The following is a 22,359-nucleotide window of genomic DNA, read 5'->3' as shown; positions in this document are numbered from 1 at the left end:
TCTGGCTGCACACCCCAATGTGGTTGTTGGAGGCCAATCATCTAAGCTCCAGGACATCATAGCAGGAGTTCCTCAGGGTAGTGGCCTAGGCCCAACCATCTTCAGTTGCTCCATCAATGACCTTCCTTCCATCATCAGGTCAGAAGTGGGGATGTTCGCTGATGATTGTACAATGTTCAGGATCATTAGCAATTCCTGAGTTACTGAAGCAGTCCGTGTCCCGATGCAGCAAGACCTGGACATCACTCAGGCTTGGGCTTGTAAGTGGGCAAGTAACATTCGCGCCACTCAAGTGACCATCGGCAACAAGGGAGAATCTATCCATCTCCCCTTTACATTCAACAACACTACCATCGCGGAATCCTCCACTATCAACATCCTGGGGGTCACCATTGATGAGAAATTGAACTGAAGCAGTCACATAAATACTGTAGCTGCAAGAGCAGGTCAGAGGCAGGGGATTCTGTGGTAAGTAACCCACCTCCTGACTCCCCAATGCCTGTCCATAATCTACAAGGCACAGTTCAGGAGTGTGATGGAATACTCTTCACTTGCCTAGATGAATGTGACTCCAACAACAATCGGGAAGCTCGACACTATCCAGGACAAAGCAGCCTGCTTGATCGGCACCCTATCCACCACCTTAAACATTCACTCCCTCCACCACCGACGCGCAGTTGCAGCAGTGTGTACCATGTACAAGATGCACTGCAACAACTCACCACACCTCCTTTGACAATACCTTCCAAACCTGCGACCTCTACACCTAGAAGGGCAAGGGCAACAGATGTGTGGGAGCACCACCATCTGGAAGTTCTCCTCCAAGCCACACACCATCCTGACTTGGAAATATATGGAAATCCTGGAACTCCCTCCCTAACAGCACTGTGGGTGCACCCACACCAGGTGGACTGCAGCAGTTCAAGAAGGCAGCTCACCACCACCTTCTCAAGGGCAATTAGGGATGGCCAACAAATGCTGGCCTTGCCTGTGAAGCCCACATCCATGAAACAATAATAAAAGAAACCATCACTCTCACGAGTATTCAGAACGGAATACTGGTTGGACAATGATATGCACTCAGATAACTCCTGCACTACCTTCCTGGATCTTCTTGACTGCCTGGCAGTCACCCATTCCCTCTTTGCTTGCATACCCTTAAACTGCGAGGTGACTACATCAATGAACATGCTATGCACAAAACTCTCAACCTCGTGGATGTGCCACAGTGACATCAGCTTCTGCTCAAGAGTACAAACCTGGAGCTGGAGTTGCTGCAGCTGATGACACTGCCTGCATATGTGGTTATCCAGGATACAAGATGCAGGTATTCCCACATGGTATAGGATGTGCACTCCATGGGTCTGAGCTGCCCTGCCATGCCCTATTTATTAAACTATTAAACTTGCTACTTAAATTTTAAAAACTCACCGGCTACTCACCAATCAACTGCTTCTCCTGAGCTGACGGAATTTATTTTATAGATCGGCTAACTGAAATATTTTACTTAGCTCTTATTATCTAAAACCTTAGATTTTAATTTACTGAAATATTCAGATTTCTTTAGTTTTACTATCCAAAATTATTTGATTTTTAACTTTATCGTCTAAATCTGATTGACTTATTGAACACTATTTTCATTGCATGATAAATTATTAAATTAGCTTTAGTTTTCATTTTCAACCAAATCAAAACAAATAGCCTCCCTTCCCTGTTTTACCATCTAGCTAGAACCTTGTTAAAACTATTAATTTTAATTACTGCCTCTAAACCTGCTCTGCATTAATACTCATATTAATTTACTTAGCCTGATTGAAATTTTAAATTTCTCAGCTCCTAGTCTGAATGAATGCCTGGAACTTCATTAACTGGAAATTACTCTGGGACATGCTGAGGTGATGACAGTCACTATATAAATGCAAACTACTTTTGTAAGGCAACTTCACCAATGAAAGGAAGCACCAGGGAAGCAGAAGCGGAGCCATGAAGAGAGAGAAAGATCTTTTTATGGAGTGCCTCTCGCGACCTCAGAAAATCCCAAAGCGCTCGACAGTCAACCAAGTATTTGAAGTGCAATCACTGTTGGAATGTAGGAAGCGCAGCAGCCAATTTGCGCACAGAAAGATCCTACAAACAGCAATGTGCTAATGACCAGAAAATCTGTTTAGTGATTTTTGTTGAGGCAGAACTCCCCTGTTCTTCTTCAAATAATTCCATGGCAACATTTGGTTTAATGTCTCAGAGTAAAGATTGAAGAGGATAATCAAGCCGTCAACAGCAGCCCGAATCACAGGAAAGCAACATCGAGAGCGACGAGGCCACGCATGATTTTAAATCCAACGGGTCGGGCACTGTGAGCAGAGGCGGCCCACAGGATAAGTGAAATAAAAACAAGAAGTGCTAGAACCACTCAGCAGGTCTGGCAGCATCTGTGGAAAGATAAGCAAAGTTAACGTTTCGGGTCAGTGACCCTTCATCGGACCCTTCACAGGATAAGTGAATCCGGGGCCGATTAGGCCCAAGACGGAGACTGTGGAGCCCATACTCACAGCAGGCGCCAATCCGGTGCTGAGCTGGGCGTATAAGAGCCAGGCCGACGTTGCTATGACGGCCGGTGGGAAGGCGGGGCTTCGTTGCTATGACGCGCTGAAGAGGCGGGGGCTTCGTTGCTATGACGCGCAGAAGAGGCGGGGCTTCGTTGCTATGACGCGCAGAAGAGGCGGGGCTTCGTTGCTATGACGCGCAGAAGAGGCGGGGCTTAGTTGCCGTGACGGCTGGTGGGGAGGCGGGACTTCATTGCCTTGACGCTCACTGACCCGAAACGTTAACTCTGCTTCTCTTTCCACAGATGCTGCCAGACCTGCTGAGTGGTTCCAGCATTTCTTTTTTTTATTTCAGATTTCCAGCATCCGCAGTATTTTGCTTTTATTCGTTGCCGTGACGGCTGGTGGGGAGGCGGGGCTTCATTGCTGTGACGGCTGGTGGGGAGGCGGGGCTTCGTTGCCATGACGGCTGGTGGGGAGGCGGGGTTTCGTTGACGTGACGGCCGATGGGGAGGCGGGGCTCCGTTGCTATGACGGCGAGAGCAGGCGGTTGGATTTCGAGGAGCTGGAACTTGAGGGGAGAGATCTGTCAAAATGGTGAGTTGGGGCCTAACCCAGCCTGGGGAGCGGCGCAGACCGTCACCTCCGTCGTTTTGCAGGAGCCGGGCCGCCAGCAGCTGATTCAATTTTCGCTAATGGGTCAAATCGAGCTGCAAAAACCCGCGCAGCAGAGGCATGCCTGGGGGGCAGAATGGGAGTGAGGGAGGCCCAGGGAGTCTCCTTCGAAGGGAGAGGGGCCTGGGCATTTTTGGGGGGGTTGGGAATCCGTGTTTGGGTTTGTAGGGAACCTGAAAACCAGTTTTGAACTCCTGCTCCCAGGTAGTTCCCAGGCACAAAGACTGAGGTGACCCCGGATGAGTTACTGTGTCCCCGAGCAAAACAATGCCCTGGATTCATAAAAAATCCTCCCCTAACACCCTAACTTTTAATTTCTCGTGTTGGAATATGCCTAATGCACAAGTGAGGTATAGCACAGTTTGTAGTGTGCGTCGCCTAGTTTAAAGGTATCTGGATAAACGTCTAAATAATGCATTAGAGAGAAATATTCAGAACATTTCTATGATTATTACTATTAGTTACAATAGATTATACAGCTCTATTATAGTTACCCTATCTACAGTACTGATTGAATGGTGTAGGACATCGAACCCATGCAAAATTCGAGAACCGTTATAAACTGAAAATGATGTCAAAAAAGTGTAATTGCTACTTTCACAACCAGCTTCAAAAGGATTTTCCATATTTACAACCAACCAGAAAAGAAACATCTGTACTGTGTTCAACATGCCAGTCAGTATTTTCCATTTCGAGCGGAGGCAGGACATTTATAAAAGAGCACAAACGTACCCCTCAACATCAAGCTGCTCTAACAGCATATGCCAGGGCAAGTTTTGTTACCGTAGGTTGAGCCAACAGAGCCACTGTCGTATGGACAGTGAGTTTGAAAAACTGACATTCCTTAACAGTTATTGTTTTATTAATAAACAGTGTCTGAATGTGCTTCAATAGAGTGACATAACATCTGTGGTAATTATACGCACTTTTGTTTTATTTGTATTGTTTGTGTGCAACTGTTAAATATAGGCAATTTAAAATTTTTTGTCTTACTACATGACACTAGCTACATTTTCCATCTTGGCTATTTGCTGTGCTCTGCAGATTTGCTTTAGAAAATATAATCACCCAAATATAGGGATGCCCAGAGTAGTCTATCAGGAGTCAGGGGTATTCCTGGTAAGGTTTCGCAACCATTTTTTGTATAAAAATAATAAAACAAATATCCCAGACTTTCCTTCATCTTTAAGCAATCATTTTTGTTGGAGAATGAAAACTATCCAGGATGCTGAGGTTCCATTCCTAATTTGACCCTTTTTCCCCCTTGCTGGAGAATGCAGATATGTAGCTGTGGGTGAGGACAGGGCTTGGCTTCAATGTGCTACCCTCTATAGTTGAATAACCTACAGAACTCGCTGTCCAGGCTTGCAATGAAACATGGCCATGTGGAACTTGGTGTTAGCCCAGTGGCTGAGCACTTGTGGAAATGAAGTCCTGTGAAACTGTACTTCAGAGAGAACAGTAGAGCAGTAAAGTGGGGGAAGAAAAGCAACACAAAAAGTAGTGATTGTGGTGGAGTTTGCTGGTGCTATCTGCCATTCATGTGTCTTGGCAGCTGTGATTTCAGTTCTGCAGTTGGTCAGAGATGACTGCAAGGTTTGTGTGTGGGTTCACTCCAGATTGAGTGCCAGTTTTTTCCCTGTCTGTCCAGATGCTGTCACGTGTAAAACCTGCAGTCAGTGGGGAGACACTGCAGATGGATAAAAAGAAGAAAAAGGGGAAAAAGATTCCGAAGCTGGAGGAATATCTGACCAGCAGAGACTATTCAGGGGCCCTGACGTTGCTGGAGGTAAACCTAGATGTTGCGATCAGCTGATTTGTATGTCAATGCAACAATCCCTTAAGGTTTAAAAGTGCCTGTGGTTCATGATCAGGGTTATAAGAAAAACAATGTGATTCACTAACTTTTTAAACCTGTGTCAACCTTGGCTCAATTGGTAGCACTCCCACCTCCAATTCAGAAGGTTGTGGGTTCCCAGGCGTGGGACTTGAACACATAATCAAGGCTGACACTTCAGTGCAGTGAAGAAGTTTTGCATTGTCGGAGGTGGCGGCTTTTGGATGAGACGTTAAATTGAGGCTTTGTCTGCCTTCTCAGATGGACGTGAAAATGCCACAGCACTAACAAGAACAGGGGAGATTGTCCAGTGTCCTGACCAATATTTACCCCTGAACCAACATCAATACAGATGGTCGCTTACCTCCTTGCTGTTTATGGAATGATGCTTGCAAATTGGCTGCTACATTTCCTTCATTATAGTGACTACATCTCAAAAAACACTTAAATTGGTTGTAAAATAATTTTGGGACGTCCTCAGATCAAGAAAGGCACGATATAAATGCAATTTCATTCTTTATAAAAACGCTCACAAATTGTAGCTATTCATTCATGGCAATCAGCTCTTTATATATAGAGCACTCTTATGGTAGCATTTCAAAGCATCTGAACTCATGAAACCATGCAGCCTTGCAGTAACTGACTGTCAGAATTCTCCACAGGTTTGCATTAGCTTTGCTGTGTGTTTGAACCATGCTGAGTAATCATGTGGGAAAGCTCTCCTCTCCTCCTAATAACTCTTTTGTCTCAGTGTCTATATTTTTGATTGCGCCTCAGATGGTTTTCCTATGTTAAAGGTGGTATATGTGTATGTTGTTCTGAAAGAACATGCAAATATAACGACGAGTAATCCTTTCCCTGTGTGTTAGCAACATTATAAAGCTAAGAGGAAGATTTCCTCTGATCACAATTTAGTGTGGAAATTCTAGCTCTTCAGAAACCTTTTTGGTGAAAATATCAGAGGAAATCTTCCTCTTGTATTTAAAATGCCACTAATCCATAACAATCAGAGGAAACATTCTTCCTCCCCATCCTTCACTGGAAAACAAGCTTTAAATCATACACATTGTGAATACAACTGAAAATTTAAAAAATATTGATAGACTTTTGTTAGGCAAGGGTATTAAGGGTTACAGAACCAATGTGGGTAGTTGGAGTTAAGATACAGATCAGCCATAATTGTATGGTAGAAAAAACTCACGGGGCTGAATGGCTTACTCCCATTCCTATGTTTCTTTAAGAATAAGCTGCTGTGGATTTGCCTTTGCAGAGTGCTATATGCTCAGCTGGAGCTACATCATGTTTTGAATCCACAAGTGACGAGAGCTGTAACTGTTGTGCTGATTTCAGTTAGTGGGATGGTGTCCTCTCAGTAACTTTTTTTTCTATCCCAGTTCAAGCGTCACGTGGGTGAGAATGAGGAAGACATTGACTTGTGGATGGGATATTGTGCATTCCACCTTGGAGATTATAGGAGGGCCATGGAGGTAAGGGAAATCCTTGCAAAGAATATGAACTCTGGCATTTTAGGTGAATCCCAGCTATCAGGAAGACCTTACTACCAGTATATGAGGGTGCTTTGAATCCTTTTTCCATCAACCCTGCCCCTATTCTGTGGTGATCACCATCTCTACGTTCATTCCTATTCCCAGCATATGAAGCTGCGGTACATTTATCCTAATCTGTATTAGCAGACTGGAACAGAGTTTTCCACTCCCCTCCTTCCTCTACTGCTCAAGTCACTAAGCTCCTCGACAAGCAAAACAGGAGTTAAAAAAAAACGATCAATTTACCAGAATAAAATATGCTTTCTTTGAAACTCCTTCAAGGTTAACATTAACCGGTGTATGAGATTAATCTTGGGCCAAATATCTACAGCCACATACTCGCTGTGATTTGATGGCTTGCAAGCTATGATTCTGAAGCTGGCCACTCTCAACACAGAGGACTGGCAGGGATTTTGCAGGCAGAGAGTTCCTTATTTTGTGTTCATTTAAATTGCCTGCACTTTCCCAGTCAGCACTCACTAACATTCGGAGAGCAGCAGCCTGTGGAGTCACCTCTGCACTCACAAGTGCCACCCATGTTTGAAGCTGACTTGTTCAGAGGAACAGTTTACATGCTGCAGGCAGACTTGATTCTATCAATCCTGTTTGTAAAGAAATTTCTCTGAACCTCCCTCCGTGCTCTGTTATAAGAGTTTTAAATTTATGACCCCTCATCACTGGACATCCAGCCACAGGAAATAGAATCATTGAATGATTACAGCACAGAAGGAGGCTATTCAACCAGTTGAGTCCATGCTATCTCTCTGCAAGAGCAATTTAGCTAGTCCCAATCCCCCGCCCTTTCCCTGTAGCCCTGTAATTGTTTTCCCTTCAGGTGCTTTTCCAATTCCCATTTGAAGTCCATGATTGAATCTGCCTCCACCACACACTCAGACAGTGCATTCCAGTTACTAACCACTTGCTGCGTAAAAAAAAGTTTTTCCTCATGTTCCTTTCCAATCACTTTAAATTGGTGTCCTCTGGTTCTCTACCTTTCTGCCAATGGGAACAGTTTCTCTCTCTCTACTCTGTTTAGAACTTTCATGATTTTGAAAATCTCTATCAAATCTCCTCTCAACCTTCTCTTAGAGAAGGAAAAGAACCCCAGCTTCTCCATGTATCCACATAATTGAAATCCCTGATTCCTGGAAGCGTTCTTATGAATCTTTTCTGCATCCTCTCTAAATCCTTCGAAATGTAGGGAAAAAAACAGAAGTAGTCCTTCAACCAAAACCCTTTATCATTTTCAAAACCTGTATAAATTTGCTACAGCATTTCTCGTGATGCCACATAATCATGATTAGTAGGCATTTTCTTTTCCTACACCCTGCCTTTGTAGTGGTGTGACCAAACTCAACATAGATATGCTATGTAGCTATAAAAAGACAAGATGATATCAGGGTTAGATTCCGTATCGAGAGACATTTGCAGTCTCCTGAATTGCATTCAACATATACTGGCACAAGGTAATAGGAAAGTCATGGAGCAGAAAATGCCACAATCTATCAAAGCTCATCCTTCTAACTCTCCCATCCATCTGAATGCCCCAAATATCTTCAGCTCTACTACTTTACCCAACAAACTATTCCAAACATTTATCTTGCCATCATTCATCCAAAGTTATGGCAGGTTCCCACTTTTTTTTTTTAAAGTGAGTAAAATTTGCATATAAAATATAATTAGTCCTCGTCTTTCCAGGCCAACATTGTAGGTGCGTGTGTGTCTCAGGAATTGGATCACAGCAACTAATTTTACAGCAGAACAGTATTTTGGAGCTCCTCTTGCAGAGCCACAGGACGCTGGGACATAAGCGTACACTTGAAGCTCGAGTCTCCGCCTCACCGCCGCGGGAGATCCCCATCCTCTGCCTCGCCATTGGGGAATAGAGTGCAGGCATTTTCCAATAGGAATGGAAAGTTGACATCCAGCCACCCTTAGCTATTCTTGTGTGATTCCTGGTGGCTGGATACAGGGTACGGTTGAGGTGCAACTCAGCTTCTTGCCTTGACCAGGGAAACTTTATCACATGTAGGGATTTCAGATGGCTGAATGCATTATTAATTAATTTGCAGAAACCTGCTTTGTTCGGATTGAGTGGGTGAGGATTACCATCTAATACATGGATGTACTGACATGGGGGACTTGATTTGCACTATACATGAAACATCCAGGGCAAAGCAGCCTGCTTGATTGGCATCCCATCCACCACTTTCAACATTCATCCCCTCCATCAGCGACAGTGGCAGCAGTGTGTGTACCATCTACATGATGTACTGCAGCAACTCACCAAGACTCCTTCGACAGCACCTTCCAAACCCACGACCTCTACCACCTAGAAGGACAAGGGCAGCAGATGCATGGCAACACCACCACCTGCAAATTCCACTCAAAGCCACACACCATCCTGACTTGGAACTATATTGCCGTTCCTTCCCTGTCGCTGGATCAAAATCCTGGAACTTCCTTCCTAACAGCATTGTGGGTGTACCACCCACGTGAACTGCAGCGGTTCAAGAGGGCAGCTCACCACCACCTCCTCAATGGCAATTAGGGATGGGCAATAAATGCGACACCCACATCCTGTGAAAGAATTAAAAAAAGCTTCCTTGAAATGAGTTAAATGCTGTCGTCCTGTCGCAAGACTCGTAACATTGTGTCCTGCCGCACAAACCTTGACCAATTTACAATGATTACTTTGTCTCAGCTACATGTGATTTACGACCCTTCTTTCTTTGTGTGTTTCAGGAATATGAAGCCCTGACAAAGAATGAAGACTGTCACCCTGATGTTTGGGTGAATCTGGCGTGTACTTTTTTTTTCCTGGGGATGTATAAGGAGGCAGAGGAAGCTGCAGTGAAAGGTGAGTCAGATTAATGCAAGTGTAAGACCTAAACTCCCAGCATTAAACCTGCTTTTTTTTTAAAAAATCACTCCTCCCGTACAATCAGATCCCTTAATTGCAAATGACATTTTCTTGTCGTTTGTTTTTCAACTCTCCCTCTTTCCTGTTAAAGGATCATAGGATAGGATCAGAGGAAATAGGAGCAGGAGTAGGCCATTCGGCTCATTGAGCCTGCTCCACCTTTCAAACAGATCATGACTGATCATCTATACGTCCTATGCCATTTTTCCCCACTATCCCCAGATCCCTTGATGTCATTAGTATCAGATATTTATTGATTTCTGCCTTGAACATGCTCAAAGACTGAGCTGCCACAGCCCTCTAGGGTAGAGAATTCCACAGATTCACCATCCTCTGAGTAAAGAAATTCTGCCTCATCTCAGTCTTAAATGGCCTCCCATTTCTGAGACTGTCCCCTTGTTCCAGACTCACCAGCCAGAGGAAACATCCTATCCACATATATCTCACACTTCCTTTGTATTGACATTTCTTTCTCACTTTGTTGTTGCTTAACACTTCCTTGTTGTTTTGATCTCATTTTGAATGGTAGCACTGGCAGCACACTCGCCTGAGCTAGAAGATTGTGAACCCAAATCCCAGGACTTGAGAGCACAACCTAAATTAGCACTTCAATGCAGTTCAGAGGGAATGCTGCATTGTCAGAAGTGCTGTTTATGAAATGAGACATTAGACAGATTGTTCAGGTAGATGAAAAAGATCCCGTGACATTATTTCAAAGAAAAGCTGGGAAGTTCTCCTGGTGTCCGGCACAACATTTATCACTCAACCAAGATCACTAAAACAGATGAACTAGTAATTCATTCATTTGTAGCTTATGGAACTTTGTCGTGTACATATTTACATACATAATAGTGACTGCTTAGAGTAGAGAAATTTTAGTGGACATTTGATATAAGGGGTTTTGATAGTTTCCACTGGCAGGTGGGTCAGCAACCAGAGGACAGAAATTTAAAATAGTTGGCAAAGAAGTCAGAAGGAAATGAGGACAGCCTGAAAGGCTCAATAGTAACTTTCAAAAGGGATTTGGATATTTACTTGAAAAATTTGCAAGGCTAGGGGAAAGGAGCAGGGGAGTGGGGCTGATTGCATAGCCCTTTCAGAGAGCCGAATGGCCTCCTTCTGTGCTTTTGGCTTTTCCACAACTGCATTTTAAAAAAACAATCCATTGATGGTAAAGCACTTTTTTTCCTGTGATCCATTCCAACATGCTGTGCACTTAAGTGCTTGAAGACTGAGAAGAACTAAATCTTCAAAGACTAGAAATTCAAACCTACTCCTCCTTCTGTCTTTCAGCTCCTAAAAGTCGATTGCAGAATCGCCTGTTGTTTCACCTGGCTCACAAGGTAATCTCAAATCATTTAATTTGTAATGGTTAATGCTGCTAAAATCCTCATCCATCCCTTTGTTACTTCTAGACTTAAGTAATCCGTAACACTCCTGGCTGGCCTCCCACTTTCTACCATGCCTAAACTTGAGGTCATCCAAAACCCATGTCCTAACTTGCACCAAATTCCAATCACTGACCATCTCTTTTTTTTTTATTCTTTGAAGGGATATGGACGTTGCTGGCTCTACCAGCATTTTTCGCCCATCCCTAATTCACCTCGAAGGTGATGAGCCATCTCCTTGAACCGCTGCAGTCTGTGGTGTGCAGGTACATCCACAGTGCTGTTAGGAAGGGAGTTCCAGGATTTTAATCCAGTGACAGTAAAGGAACGGCGATATAGTTCTAAGTCAGGATGGTGTGTGGCTTGGAGGGGAACTTGCAGGTGGTGGTGTTCTCATGTATTTGCTGCTCTTGTCCTTCTAGGTGATAGAGATCGCGGTTTTGGAAGCTACTGTTGAAGGAGCCTTGGTGAGTTGCTGCAGTGCATCATGTAGATGGTACACACTGCTGTCACTGTGCATTAATGTTGAAAGGAGTGAATGTTGAAAGAGGTGGATGGAGTGCCATTCAAGCGGCTACTTTGTCTTGGATGGTGTGGAGCTTAGAGTGTTGTTGGAGCTGCACTCATCCAGGCAAGTGGAGAGTATTCCATTACACTCCTGACTTGTGCCTTGTAGATGGTGGACAGGCTTTTGGGAGGAGTCACAAGTGAGTTATTCGTTGCAGGATTCCCAGACTCTGACCTGCTCTTGTATCACAGTATTATATGGCTAATCCAGTTCAGTTTCTGGTCAATGTTAACCCCCAGGATGTTGATACCCACATTGTTGGGTAGATAGATGCCAGTGTTGTAGCTGTACTGAAGCAGCTTGGCTAGGAGCTTGGCCAGTTCTAAAAAACAAGTCTTCAGTACTATTGCCGGAATGTTGTCATGGCCCACAGCCATTGCAGTATCCAGTTCCTTCAGCCATTTCTTGATATCATGTGGAGTGAGTTGAATTGGCTGAAGACTGGCATCTGTGATGCTGGGGACCTCAGGAGGAGGCTGAGATGGATCATCTACTTGGCTCCTCTGACTGAAGGTGGTTGCAAATGCTTCAGTCTTGCCTTGTGCACTGATGTGCTGGGCTCTCCATCATTGAGAATGGAGATATTTGTGGAGCTTGTTGTCCTCCTTTTAGTTGTTTAATCGTCTACCACCATTCATGACTGGATGTGGCAGGACTGCAGAGCTTTGATCTGATCCATTGGTTGTGGGATCGCTCTATTGCATGCTGCTTCCATTGTTTTACATACATGTAATTCTCTGTTGTAGCTTCACCAGGTTGACAGCTCATCTTTAGGTATACCTGCTACTGCTCCTGGCATGCTCTTCTGCACTCATCGTTGAACCAGGGGTGATCCCCCGGCTTGATGGTAATGGTAGAGTGGGGAATATGCTGGGCCATGAGGCTACAGATTGTAGTTGAATATAATTCTGCTACTGCAGATGGCCCACACCGCCTCATAGATGCCCAATTTTGAGTTGTTCGAAATCTCTACCATTTAGCACGGTGGTAGTGCCACATAACACAATGGAGGGTATCCTCAATATGAAGACGGGACTTTGTCTCCACAAGGTCTGTGCAGTGGCCACTCCTACCAGTACTTTCATGGACAGATGCATCTGCAACAGGTAGATTGGGGAGGTTAGGTAGGTTTTTCCCTTTTGTTGGATCTGCCGCAGACCCAGTCTAGCAGTTATGTCCATCAAGACACAGCCAGCTTGATCAGTAGTGGTCCCCCTTGCTCTTCTCAGTCCTTCTTCCAATTGGTGTTCAACATGGAGGAGTACTGATTCGTCAGCTAGGGGTGGGGGGTGGTGGTTATAGGTAGAAAAAGAGATGTGGTTTTGCAGAAAGTTTACTGAACTAGAGAGCTAGAAAAGAAATGAGCAAGCAGGACCTCGTAAGTAGTAATCTCTGGATTACTCTCAGTGCTATGTGCAGGGTGGCACAATGGTGCAGTGGTTAGCACCACAGCCTCACAGCTCCAGCGACCCGGGTTAGATTCTGGGTACTGCCTGTGCGGAGTTTGCAAGTTCTCCCTGTGACTGCATGGGTTTCCTCCCACAGCCAAAGACTTGCAGGTTGATAGGCAAATTGGCCATTATAAATTGCCCCTAGTATAGGTATGTGGTAGGGGAATTGAGGGAAGATGGGGATGGGGTAGGGAATATGGGATTAGTGTAGGATTAGTATAAATGGTTGGTTGACGGTCGGCACAGACTCGGTGGGCCAAAGGGCCTGTTTCAGTGCTGTATCTCTAAATAAAAATAAAAGTGAGTATCGGAATAGAAAGATAAGACAGATGAATGCTGGCTGGAAAGTTGATGAGGCAGGGCTTTGGATTCTTGCGACATTGTGACTGGCTCTTGGGGAGATGGGACCTGAACAGTACTGGGACTGAGTTCGTTGCAGGATGTTTTGTTAGTGCTCTTGGGGAAGGTTTAAACTAGTTTGGCAGGGGGTTGGGAACCAGAAGGTAGACACAGTTGGGACAAAATCAGAAATGAAAATGGAGGGCAGAAAATTCATGTATGAATCTGGAAGGCAAAGGAAACCAAGGTTAGAAAATAAAAAAAAGAAAGAGAGTTTGGCAGTGCTCAAGGGCATCGACTTCAATGTAAGGAATACAGCAAATAAAGCAGATGAGCTGAGGGCACAGATAGACAGACGCGTGGCAGTATGATTTCATAGCCAATACAGAAACATGGCTTAAGGAGGGACAGGAATGGCAGCTCAACGTTCCTGTTTACAGGGTTTTCAGAAAGGATAGAAGGGGATAAAAAAGGAGCGGGGGTGGTGGTGGGGTGCAATTTTGGTCAAAGAAACAATTACAGCTCTCAGCAGGAATGATATGTGCGAAGGTTCATCAAATGAGCCATATGGATTGAACTAAGGAACAAAAAAAGGGGCAGTCGCACTGCTGGGAGTGTACTATAGACCGCCAGTCAGAAGGAGATAGAAAGCATATATATAGGCAAATCTCTGAGAAGTGTAAGAACAATTGGGCAATAATTGGGAATTTTAACTACCCTAATATTAACTGGGATAGTTTTAGTGTAAGGAACTGAGGGAGCAGAATTCTTGAGGTGCATTAAGGAGAACTTTTTTGGCTGGTATGTAGCAAGTCCAATGAGAGAGGGTGCAGTTTTAGACTTAGTTTTAGGAAATTAAGCTGGGCAGGTGGAATGAGTGGCAGTGGGAGAGCATTTTGGTGGTAGTGATCATTATTCAGTCAGTTTGAACATAATTATGGAAAAGGACAGAGATAGAACAGGAGTGAGAGATCTCAATTGGGGCAAGGCCAATTTTACTAAGCTGAGGAGTGATTTCGCGAAAGTGGACTGAAAACAGCTACTTGAAGGTAAAATCAGTGCCAGAGCTTTGGGAGGCATTCAAAGGAGTGATTCAAGGGGTTCAGAGTAAATATGTTCCCACAAAAAGGGTTGGACGGCCAAATCTAGAGCCCCATGGATGTCAAGGAGCTTACAGGGTAAGATAAGGCAGGAAAGGAAGCTTATGTCCAACACCGAGAACTCAATACTACAGAAAGCTGAGAGGAGTATAGAAAGTGGAGGTGTGAAATCAAAAAGGAAATTAGGAAAGCAGAGAGAGGGCATGAAAGAATATTGGCAAGCAAAATCAAGGCAAACGCAAAAATGTTTTATCAATACATAAGAGTAAGAGGATAACTAAGGAAAAAGAGTAGGGCCCATAAAAGACCAAAAAGGTAACCTACATGTAGGGGCGGAAGATGTTGGTATGGTTCTTAATGAATACTTTGCATCTGTCTTCACAAAAAAGTGGGAAGATGCAGATATTGTATTTAAGGAAGAGGGGTGTGAAGTATTAGATGTGATAAACATGGGGAGAGAGGAAGTATTAATGGGATTAGCATCCTTGCAAGTGGATAAATCACTGGAGCTGGATGAAATGTACCCCCAGGCGGTTAAAGAAGCCAGGAACGAAATAATGGAGGGTCTGACCATAACTTTCGACTCCTCACTGGATACAGGTGTGGAACCGGGGGATTGGAGTACTGCTAACGTTGTACTTCTGTTTAAAAAAAGGGAGCAAGGGATAGATTGAATAATTACAGGCCAGTCAGTCTAACCTCAGTAGTGGGCAAATTATTGGAATGAATTGAGAGACAGGATAAACTATAACTTAGGAGAGCACGGATTATTCAAGGATAGTCAACATGGATTTGTTGAGGGAAGATCTTGTCTGACTAACTTGATTGAAATTTTTGAAGTAGTAACAAGGAGGATTGATGGGGGTAGTGCAGTTGATGTGGTCTACATGTATTTTAGCAAGGTATTTGACAAGGACCCACATGGCAGACTGTTTTTTTTAAAAAAGCCATGGGATCCAGGAAATGTAGCAAGGTGGATACAAAATTGGCTCAGTGGCAGGAAACAAAGGGTAATAGTTGATGGGTGTTTTTGCGACTGGAAGGCTGTTTCCAGTGGCATTCCGCAGGGCTCAGTACTAGGTCCCCTGCTTTGTGGTATATATTAATGATTTTGAACGCAAATGTAGGGGGCAAAAATCAAGAAGTTTGCAGATGACACAAAAATTGGCCTTGTGGTTGATAGCAAGGAAGACTGCAGGAAGATATTGATGGACTGGTCAGGTGGGCAGGAAAGTGGCAAATGGAATTCAACCCAGAGAAGTGTGAGGTGATGCATTTGGGGAGGTCAAAAAAGGCAAAGGAGTAGAGGATTAATGGGAGAATACTGAGACGTGCAGAGGAAGTGAGGGATCTTGGAATAAATGATCACAGATCCCTGAAGGTAGCAGGACAGGTTGATAAGTTGGTTAAGAAGGCATATGGAATCCTTTCCTTTCATTAGCCGAGGTATAGAATATAAGAGCAGGGAGGTTATGCTGGAACTGTACAACTCATTGGTTCGGCCACAACTTGAGTACTGTGTCACCTCATTACAGAGAGGGTGTAATTGCACTAGAGAGGGTACAGAGGAGATTTACAAGGATGTTGCCAGGACTGAAAAAATGCAGCTATGAGGAAAGATTGGATAGACTGGTGTTGTTCTCCTTGGAACAGAGAAGGCGGAGGAGAGATTTGATTGAAATGTACAAAATTGTGAGGGACCTGGATAGAGTGGAGGTGAAGGGCTTATTTACCTTAGCAGAGAGGTCAGTGACAAGGGGGCGTAGATTTAAAGTGATTGGTAGAAAGATTAGAGGGGAGATGAGGAAAAGATTTTTCACCTAGTGGCCGTAGGTGTCTGGAACTCACTGCCTGAAAGAGTGGTAGAGGCAAAGACCCTCAACTCATTTAAAAGGAGTCTGGATATGCACCTTAAGTGCCGTAACCTGCAGGGCTATAGACCAAATGCTGGATTAGACTGGGTGGCTCATTTTTTGGCCGGCGCAGACACGATGGGCCAAGTGGCCTCTTTCTGTGCCGTAAACATTCTACGATTAGCCTAGGCATCTACATTGCTAGTCCAGTGACATTACCACTACTTCACTGCCTCCCCATCTGTACTCGCTAACCTGCATTAGCTCACAGTTAAGCAACCCTTCAATTTTAAAATACTCATTCTTGTTTTCAAATCTCTCTATAGCCTTGCCCCTCATTATCTCCGTAATTTCCTAAAGCTCTATAGCCTCCAAGATACTCGCACTCTTCAAATTCTGGTCTTTTGAGCATACCAATTTTAATTACTCCACCATTGGCGGCTATGCTTTCAGCTGCCATGGTGGCCATGCCTTCATCTGCTAAGGCCTTAAGTTCTGGAATTCACTCCCTAAACCAATATGCCTCTCTTCCTCTCGGTTTTCCTTGAACTCGCTTCTTAAAACCTACCGCTTTGGCCAAGCTTTTGGTCTTCAAGCCGAATATCTTCTTTGGTGGCATGCTATTAAATTTTGTTTGATAACGCTTCTGTGAGGTGCCATATAAATACAAGTTCTTGTTTGTATATTAGACAGTCATTCCTGATTGTTTTACAGATGCTAGTTGGTCCACTTTCTTTGTCTTCTGTACTTGTGCTCTCTCTCTCTTTCTATCTCACACTTTTATTGTTTCTTCTCGCTTCCTCCTATATTACTTCCTATCTCACTTGTTTGTGTGCTTTTCCTGTTCATCTCTTTCGGTATGGCTATCACACTTTTTGTCTCTACTTTTCTGTCTTTGGCTCTTTTGTTCCACTTTCTATTGTGCATTTTCATATTTTTATTAATAAGTCTCTCCTTCCCTTTGTGACCTCTCTTCTGTTTGTCTTCCTCATTTCTTATGCATATGTTTATTTTAATGGATAATTGAATTCCTCGTGTTTTATGCTAGTTCAGTGACGAGAAGAGACTGATGAACTACCACCAGAATCTACAGGACATTACTGAGGATCAGCTCAGTCTGGCTTCCATCCACTACATGCGTTCCCATTACCAGGAGGCTATTGATATCTACAAGCGCATCCTGCTTGACAACCGGTAACTCCCACCATTGTTTCCATATTTGGTGATCGGTGAACGTATAGGGGAAGAAAAATAATGCCAAGATGCTGGTTACATGTAAAGGAGACACTGGGCATGGCCAGGGTGTGGTTGGGTTGGAGAATAAGCTGGTGTCCTGTTAGTAAGGGCCTGCTTGGGTCTACAAATGAGACCTGACAGAACCCGATCTGACCCCGAGCCCAATCCAGTCCAAGTCCTTCCATTTTTTGCTGCGCCCGACCCGACCTGACCATCAGTGAACTTACCTTCTGTTTTCCACTTTGTTCCTTACCTGCACAAGCTTAAAATAACTAACAAAACCACCTTGAAAGTCCAAAAAGTAAATTAACATTAGAGTTACTTACCTGAGGTTGTGAGAGAGCATGTCCAATCCGACCCGACCCGACCCAAGCCCGAATGCCGGACCAGGAAGCGCGACCCGAACCCGACACATGTCTTCGGGTCGGGTAGCAGGCCTTTACCTGTTAGCAAGTTGTTAATAGGTTAGTACACTGGCCAAGACAGTACAGGTAGGATATGTGCAGCCCCATTGAGTTGTAATGAGGTATTGTCCAGAGGACCCATTGTAGAAGTGGTAAATGTAGCAGGTTAATACTGCACTCTAATCTCACCCATCTGGAGCACTTTTGTTTAGCCAAATGATTTCATTGTTTCCATTATGGAAGGGACCTGATAACTTCTCAGTCCACTTTCAGGACAATATGATGGAGTTGAATCCATCCTGACGATCTTCATTTATGCCCTGAGTGTTTAGTCTATGGGATCAATTTGACAGAAAATTCCCACCTGTCATTGATCTGTGATAACTGCTGCTCATTGGTTTTGCTGTGTTTGAGAACAATGTGCTGAATATCTCCTCTGTTATTGGTCCGTGGCAATTGCTGCTTATTGATCCTAATAAGTCAGTGACAATTTCGATTCTACCCTTTGGTCATGGGTCCCTGATGGCCAGGTTTGGGATCTGGTTGAAGATCAGAAGTTATTACCAATTGAAGACTTGTTTCTACCAGTTTATTGTGCAATTAAAAAGTGAAAGGTTTTTCTTGAGGTTTTAGTTCCATTCAGCTGAGATGCACCATCTATGTTTCAGTTCATTTATCTTTTTAAAGCAGTCACTCGACAGTTCAGCCACTCTTTCCCATTGCAGTTCCTGTAACCCTGTGTATCCCACTTGTTGCCCTCATTCTGTTTTATTTCTGTTTATCTTTTGAAACTATTTGTTTTTTCTAAAATACTCATCCATTGGAGAGCTGAATCACTGGTTCCCACGCGTGCCAACCCGTTAGGGAGCTGAGACACTGGTTCACACATTTTAGACAAGGTATCTTTCAAAGCTCTTTGGAGGGCTTTTACTCAGCCACTAGTTTCGATAGATCATTATACCACTGTTATTTATCTCATTATAAGAAAAGCATTTATGGAGGCGAACAGATAGGGTATATAAGAAAAACATTTATACAGATAGGGTAGATAGAAAGTATTTCCACTGTTTGAGGAATCTGGCATCAGGGGGCATATTCTAAAAATTTGATCCAGGCGTGAAATTAGGAACCACTTCTACACACAATGGGTAATAGAAGTTTGCAACACTCTTCCGCGAATGACAGTTGATGCTAGAATCAATTCTAAAATTAAATCTGGGATTGATAAATTTTTGTTATCGAAAAGTATAAGGGATATTGGATAAAAGAAGGTATAGGGAGTTAGATCACATATTTGCCATAATCTAATGGAAAAGCGGAACAGGCGCAAGGAACTGAAACAAAGACAGAGGGAGGCAGACTGATGTAGAGAATGGAGGCTAAACAGTGTCAGAGCTATAGGAAAAAAGAAACTTTTGTTTTAAATCTTTGCCTGTGATCAAGCAACAATAACAACCTGTATTTATATTTTGCCTTTAATGTAATAAAATGTTCTGAGGTGAAACAGGCATTATAAAACAAAATATGACACCAAGGCATATTAAGGAGATAGGGCAGATGACTAAAAGCTTGGTCAAAGAGGCAGGTTTTAAGGAGTGTTTTAAAGGATGTAAGCAAGATAGAGCGGCTTAGGGAGGGAATTCCAGAGTTTAGGGCCAGGCATCTGAAGGCATGGCTGTTAATGGTGGAGTGATTAAAATCAGGGGTGCTCAAGATGCCAGAATTAGGGTGGAGGACATTACAGAGACAGAGAAAGGTGAGGTCATGGAGGAATTTGAAAACCAGGATGGAAATTTTAAAATCAAGGCATTGTTTAATGGGGAGTCAGTGTAAGTCAGGGAGCACAGTGGTGAGGGGTGAATGGGATTCGGTGTGAGTTAGGACACAGGCAGCAGAGTTTTGGATGACCTCAAGGTTAAGGAGGGTATAATGTAGGAGGCTGGCCATTCTGTCAAGTCTGGAGGTAGCCAAGGCATGGAAGAGGGCTTCAGCAGCAGAAGAGCTCAGGCAGGGTAGAGAGGAGCAATGTTAGGGAGGTGCAAATAGGCAGTCTTAGTGACATTGTACATATATGGTTGAAAGCTCATCTCAGGAGGTTCAGTCTGGTTCAGCCTCAGAAGTTGCCAAGTAGAGGGATGGAAATGGTGATGAGGGAGCGGAGTTTGTGGCTGCGATCGAATATGATGGCTTTGATATTCCCAATATTTAATTGGAGAAAACCTCTGATCATCCTGTCGTGGATGTTGGATAAGCAGTCTGACAATTTAGTGACAGTGGAGGGGTCAAGAGATGTGGTGGTGAAGTGATGTCGTTTGTGTACACGTGGAAACTGGCGTGCTTTTGGATGATGTCGCCAAGAGGTAGCGTGTGGATGAGAAATGGGACAGGCCCAAGGATAGATTCTTGGGGGAATACCAGATGTAACTGTGCAAGAATGGGAAGAGAACCCATTGATGGCAATTTTCTAGCTAGGATTAGGTAAGAATGGAACCAAGTGAGTGCAGTTCACCCAGCTGGACAACGTTGGAGGGCATTGGAGGAGGATGGTGTGGTGAGCCATGTCAGAGGTTGCAGACAGGTCGAAGAGGGCAAGGAGGGTTAGTTTGTCTTTGTCACAGTCACATAGGATGTCATTTGTGACTTTAATAAGAGCTGTTTCGGTACTGGGGCAATGGCAGGAACCTGATTTGAGGGATTCAAACATTGAGTTCAGGAAAGATGGGCACAAATTTGGGAGGCAACAGTAGATTTAAGGAATTTGGAGAAGAAAGTGAGGTTGGAGATGGGGGCGATAGTTTGCAAGGATATGTCAGTGGTTGTTTTTTTGAGGAGAGGGGTGATGATGGCAGATTTGAAGGAGAGAGGGACAGAACCTGAGGAGAGAGAACCGTTAATAATATCAGCTATCGCGGGAGCCAAGTAGGGAAGTTGGGTGGTAGGTAGTTTAGCGGGAATGGGGTCGCGAGAGCAGGTGGTGGATCTTGAGGACAAGCTAAGCTCAGAGTCAGCATGAGAGGAGATAAGAGAGCAACGAGAGAAGAAAACAAGTTCAGGACTGGGAAAGGGTGCCTGAGAGGAGGTTTGGCCTGGTGGACTAGGGAAAGGGACAGAAGTGACTGAGGCAGCTGATTGGATGGTCTCAATCCATAAAATCCTCACACTTGTCATTGGAGGAGACTGGGAGAGGGATTTAAGAACATGGCTTGTAGTAGGGATAGGAAGCCAGGGGTCACCTTTGCAGGATGATCCTGGAATAGTGAGCAGCTTTTGCAGATGACAGCAGGAGTCAGTGCTTTATGTGGTCTAGCCACATCTGTCGGTGAATGGCTAAACCAGTTGTCCGCCATTTTCTTTTATTCTTTCGTGGGATGTCAGCGTCGCTGGCTAGGCCAGCATTTATTGCCCTTGAGAAGGTGGTGAGCTGCCTTCTTGAACCGCTGCAGTCCTTGGGGTGTAGGAATACCCACAGTGTTGTGAGGAAGGGGGTTCCAAAATATTGACCACACAGCAGTGAAGGAATGGCGATATAGTTCCAAGTCAGAATGGTGTGTGGCTTGGAGGGGAACTTGCAGGTGGTGGTGTTCCCACGCGTCTACTGCCCTTGTCCTTCTAGGTGGTAGAGGTTGCGGGTTTGGAAGCTGCTGTCGAAGGAGCCTTGGTGAGTTGCTGCAGTGCATCTTGCATATGGTACACACTGCTGCTACTATGCGTTGCTGGTGGAGGGAGTGAATGTTGAAGGTGGTGGATGAGTGCAAGTCAAGTGGGCTTCTTTATCCTGGATGGTGTCTAGCTTCCTGAGTGTTGTTGGAGCTGTACCCATCCAGGCAAGTGGAGAGTATTCCATCACACTCTTGGCTGATGAAATGACAGATATCCATTCGTCAAAATCAGGAATAAGGAGAAAGTCTATGATCCACATCTGTTTTACTCTCACTCCACAGTTTAGTACAAATACCAGTTTCTATTCTTCCCTGGTGAATTAACTCCCTATCCAAAAGTAACTCACCTGACTAGGGAAAAACCCAGCCCTTAAAAACAAGCTGCAATGAACATCACCACCTCTGTATGAACTCTGAAGTAAGTCCTTGTTAATTAAAGGGACCAGCATTTCCAACATTGTCACTGACTTGTGCCTTGTAGATGGTGGACAGGCATTGGGGAGACAGGAGGTAAGTTACTCACTGCAGAATTCCCAGTCTCTGACTTGCTTTTGTCGGTAAAGCATTTATATGGCTGGTCCAGTTCAGTTTCTGGTCAATGGTGACCCCAAGGATGTTAATAGTGGGGGATTCAGCGAAGGTAATGCCACTGAACGTTGTGGGGAGATGGTTGGATTCTTGTTTGATATGGTCATTGCCTGGCACTTGTGTGGCACTAATATTACTTGCCACTTAGCAGCCGAAGCCTCGATGTTGTCCGGGTCTTGCTGCGTATGGACACGGACTGCCTCGGTATCTGAGGAATCGCGAATGGTGCTGAATATTGTGCATTCTTC

At 44.3% G+C, this 22,359-nt stretch overlaps 1 protein-coding gene across 3 annotated transcripts in view; it reads left to right on the top strand.

The window, feature by feature from the left end:
* The first annotated feature begins 3,045 nt into the window (after window positions 1-3,045).
* The window catches only part of ift56 (intraflagellar transport 56), a 73,408-nt gene continuing 54,094 nt past the window's right edge, over window positions 3,046-22,359 (top strand). For 2 of the 3 annotated variants that reach the window (XM_068019381.1, XM_068019384.1), the window contains exons 1-6: window positions 3,046-3,140; window positions 4,870-5,007; window positions 6,450-6,542; window positions 9,348-9,462; window positions 10,819-10,868; window positions 17,273-17,418. In XM_068019381.1, the coding sequence (XP_067875482.1) occupies window positions 3,138-3,140; window positions 4,870-5,007; window positions 6,450-6,542; window positions 9,348-9,462; window positions 10,819-10,868; window positions 17,273-17,418 (545 nt within the window). In that variant the 5' untranslated portion in view covers window positions 3,046-3,137. The remainder of the gene's footprint in view (window positions 3,141-4,869; window positions 5,008-6,449; window positions 6,543-9,347; window positions 9,463-10,818; window positions 10,869-17,272; window positions 17,419-22,359) is intronic. The other variant, XM_068019383.1, reaches the window with a different exon arrangement.

This window comes from Heterodontus francisci, chromosome 41 (assembly GCF_036365525.1).
Source record: "Heterodontus francisci isolate sHetFra1 chromosome 41, sHetFra1.hap1, whole genome shotgun sequence".
NCBI lineage: Eukaryota > Metazoa > Chordata > Chondrichthyes > Heterodontiformes > Heterodontidae > Heterodontus > Heterodontus francisci.
This window is presented reverse-complemented; position numbering and strand designations above follow the sequence as displayed.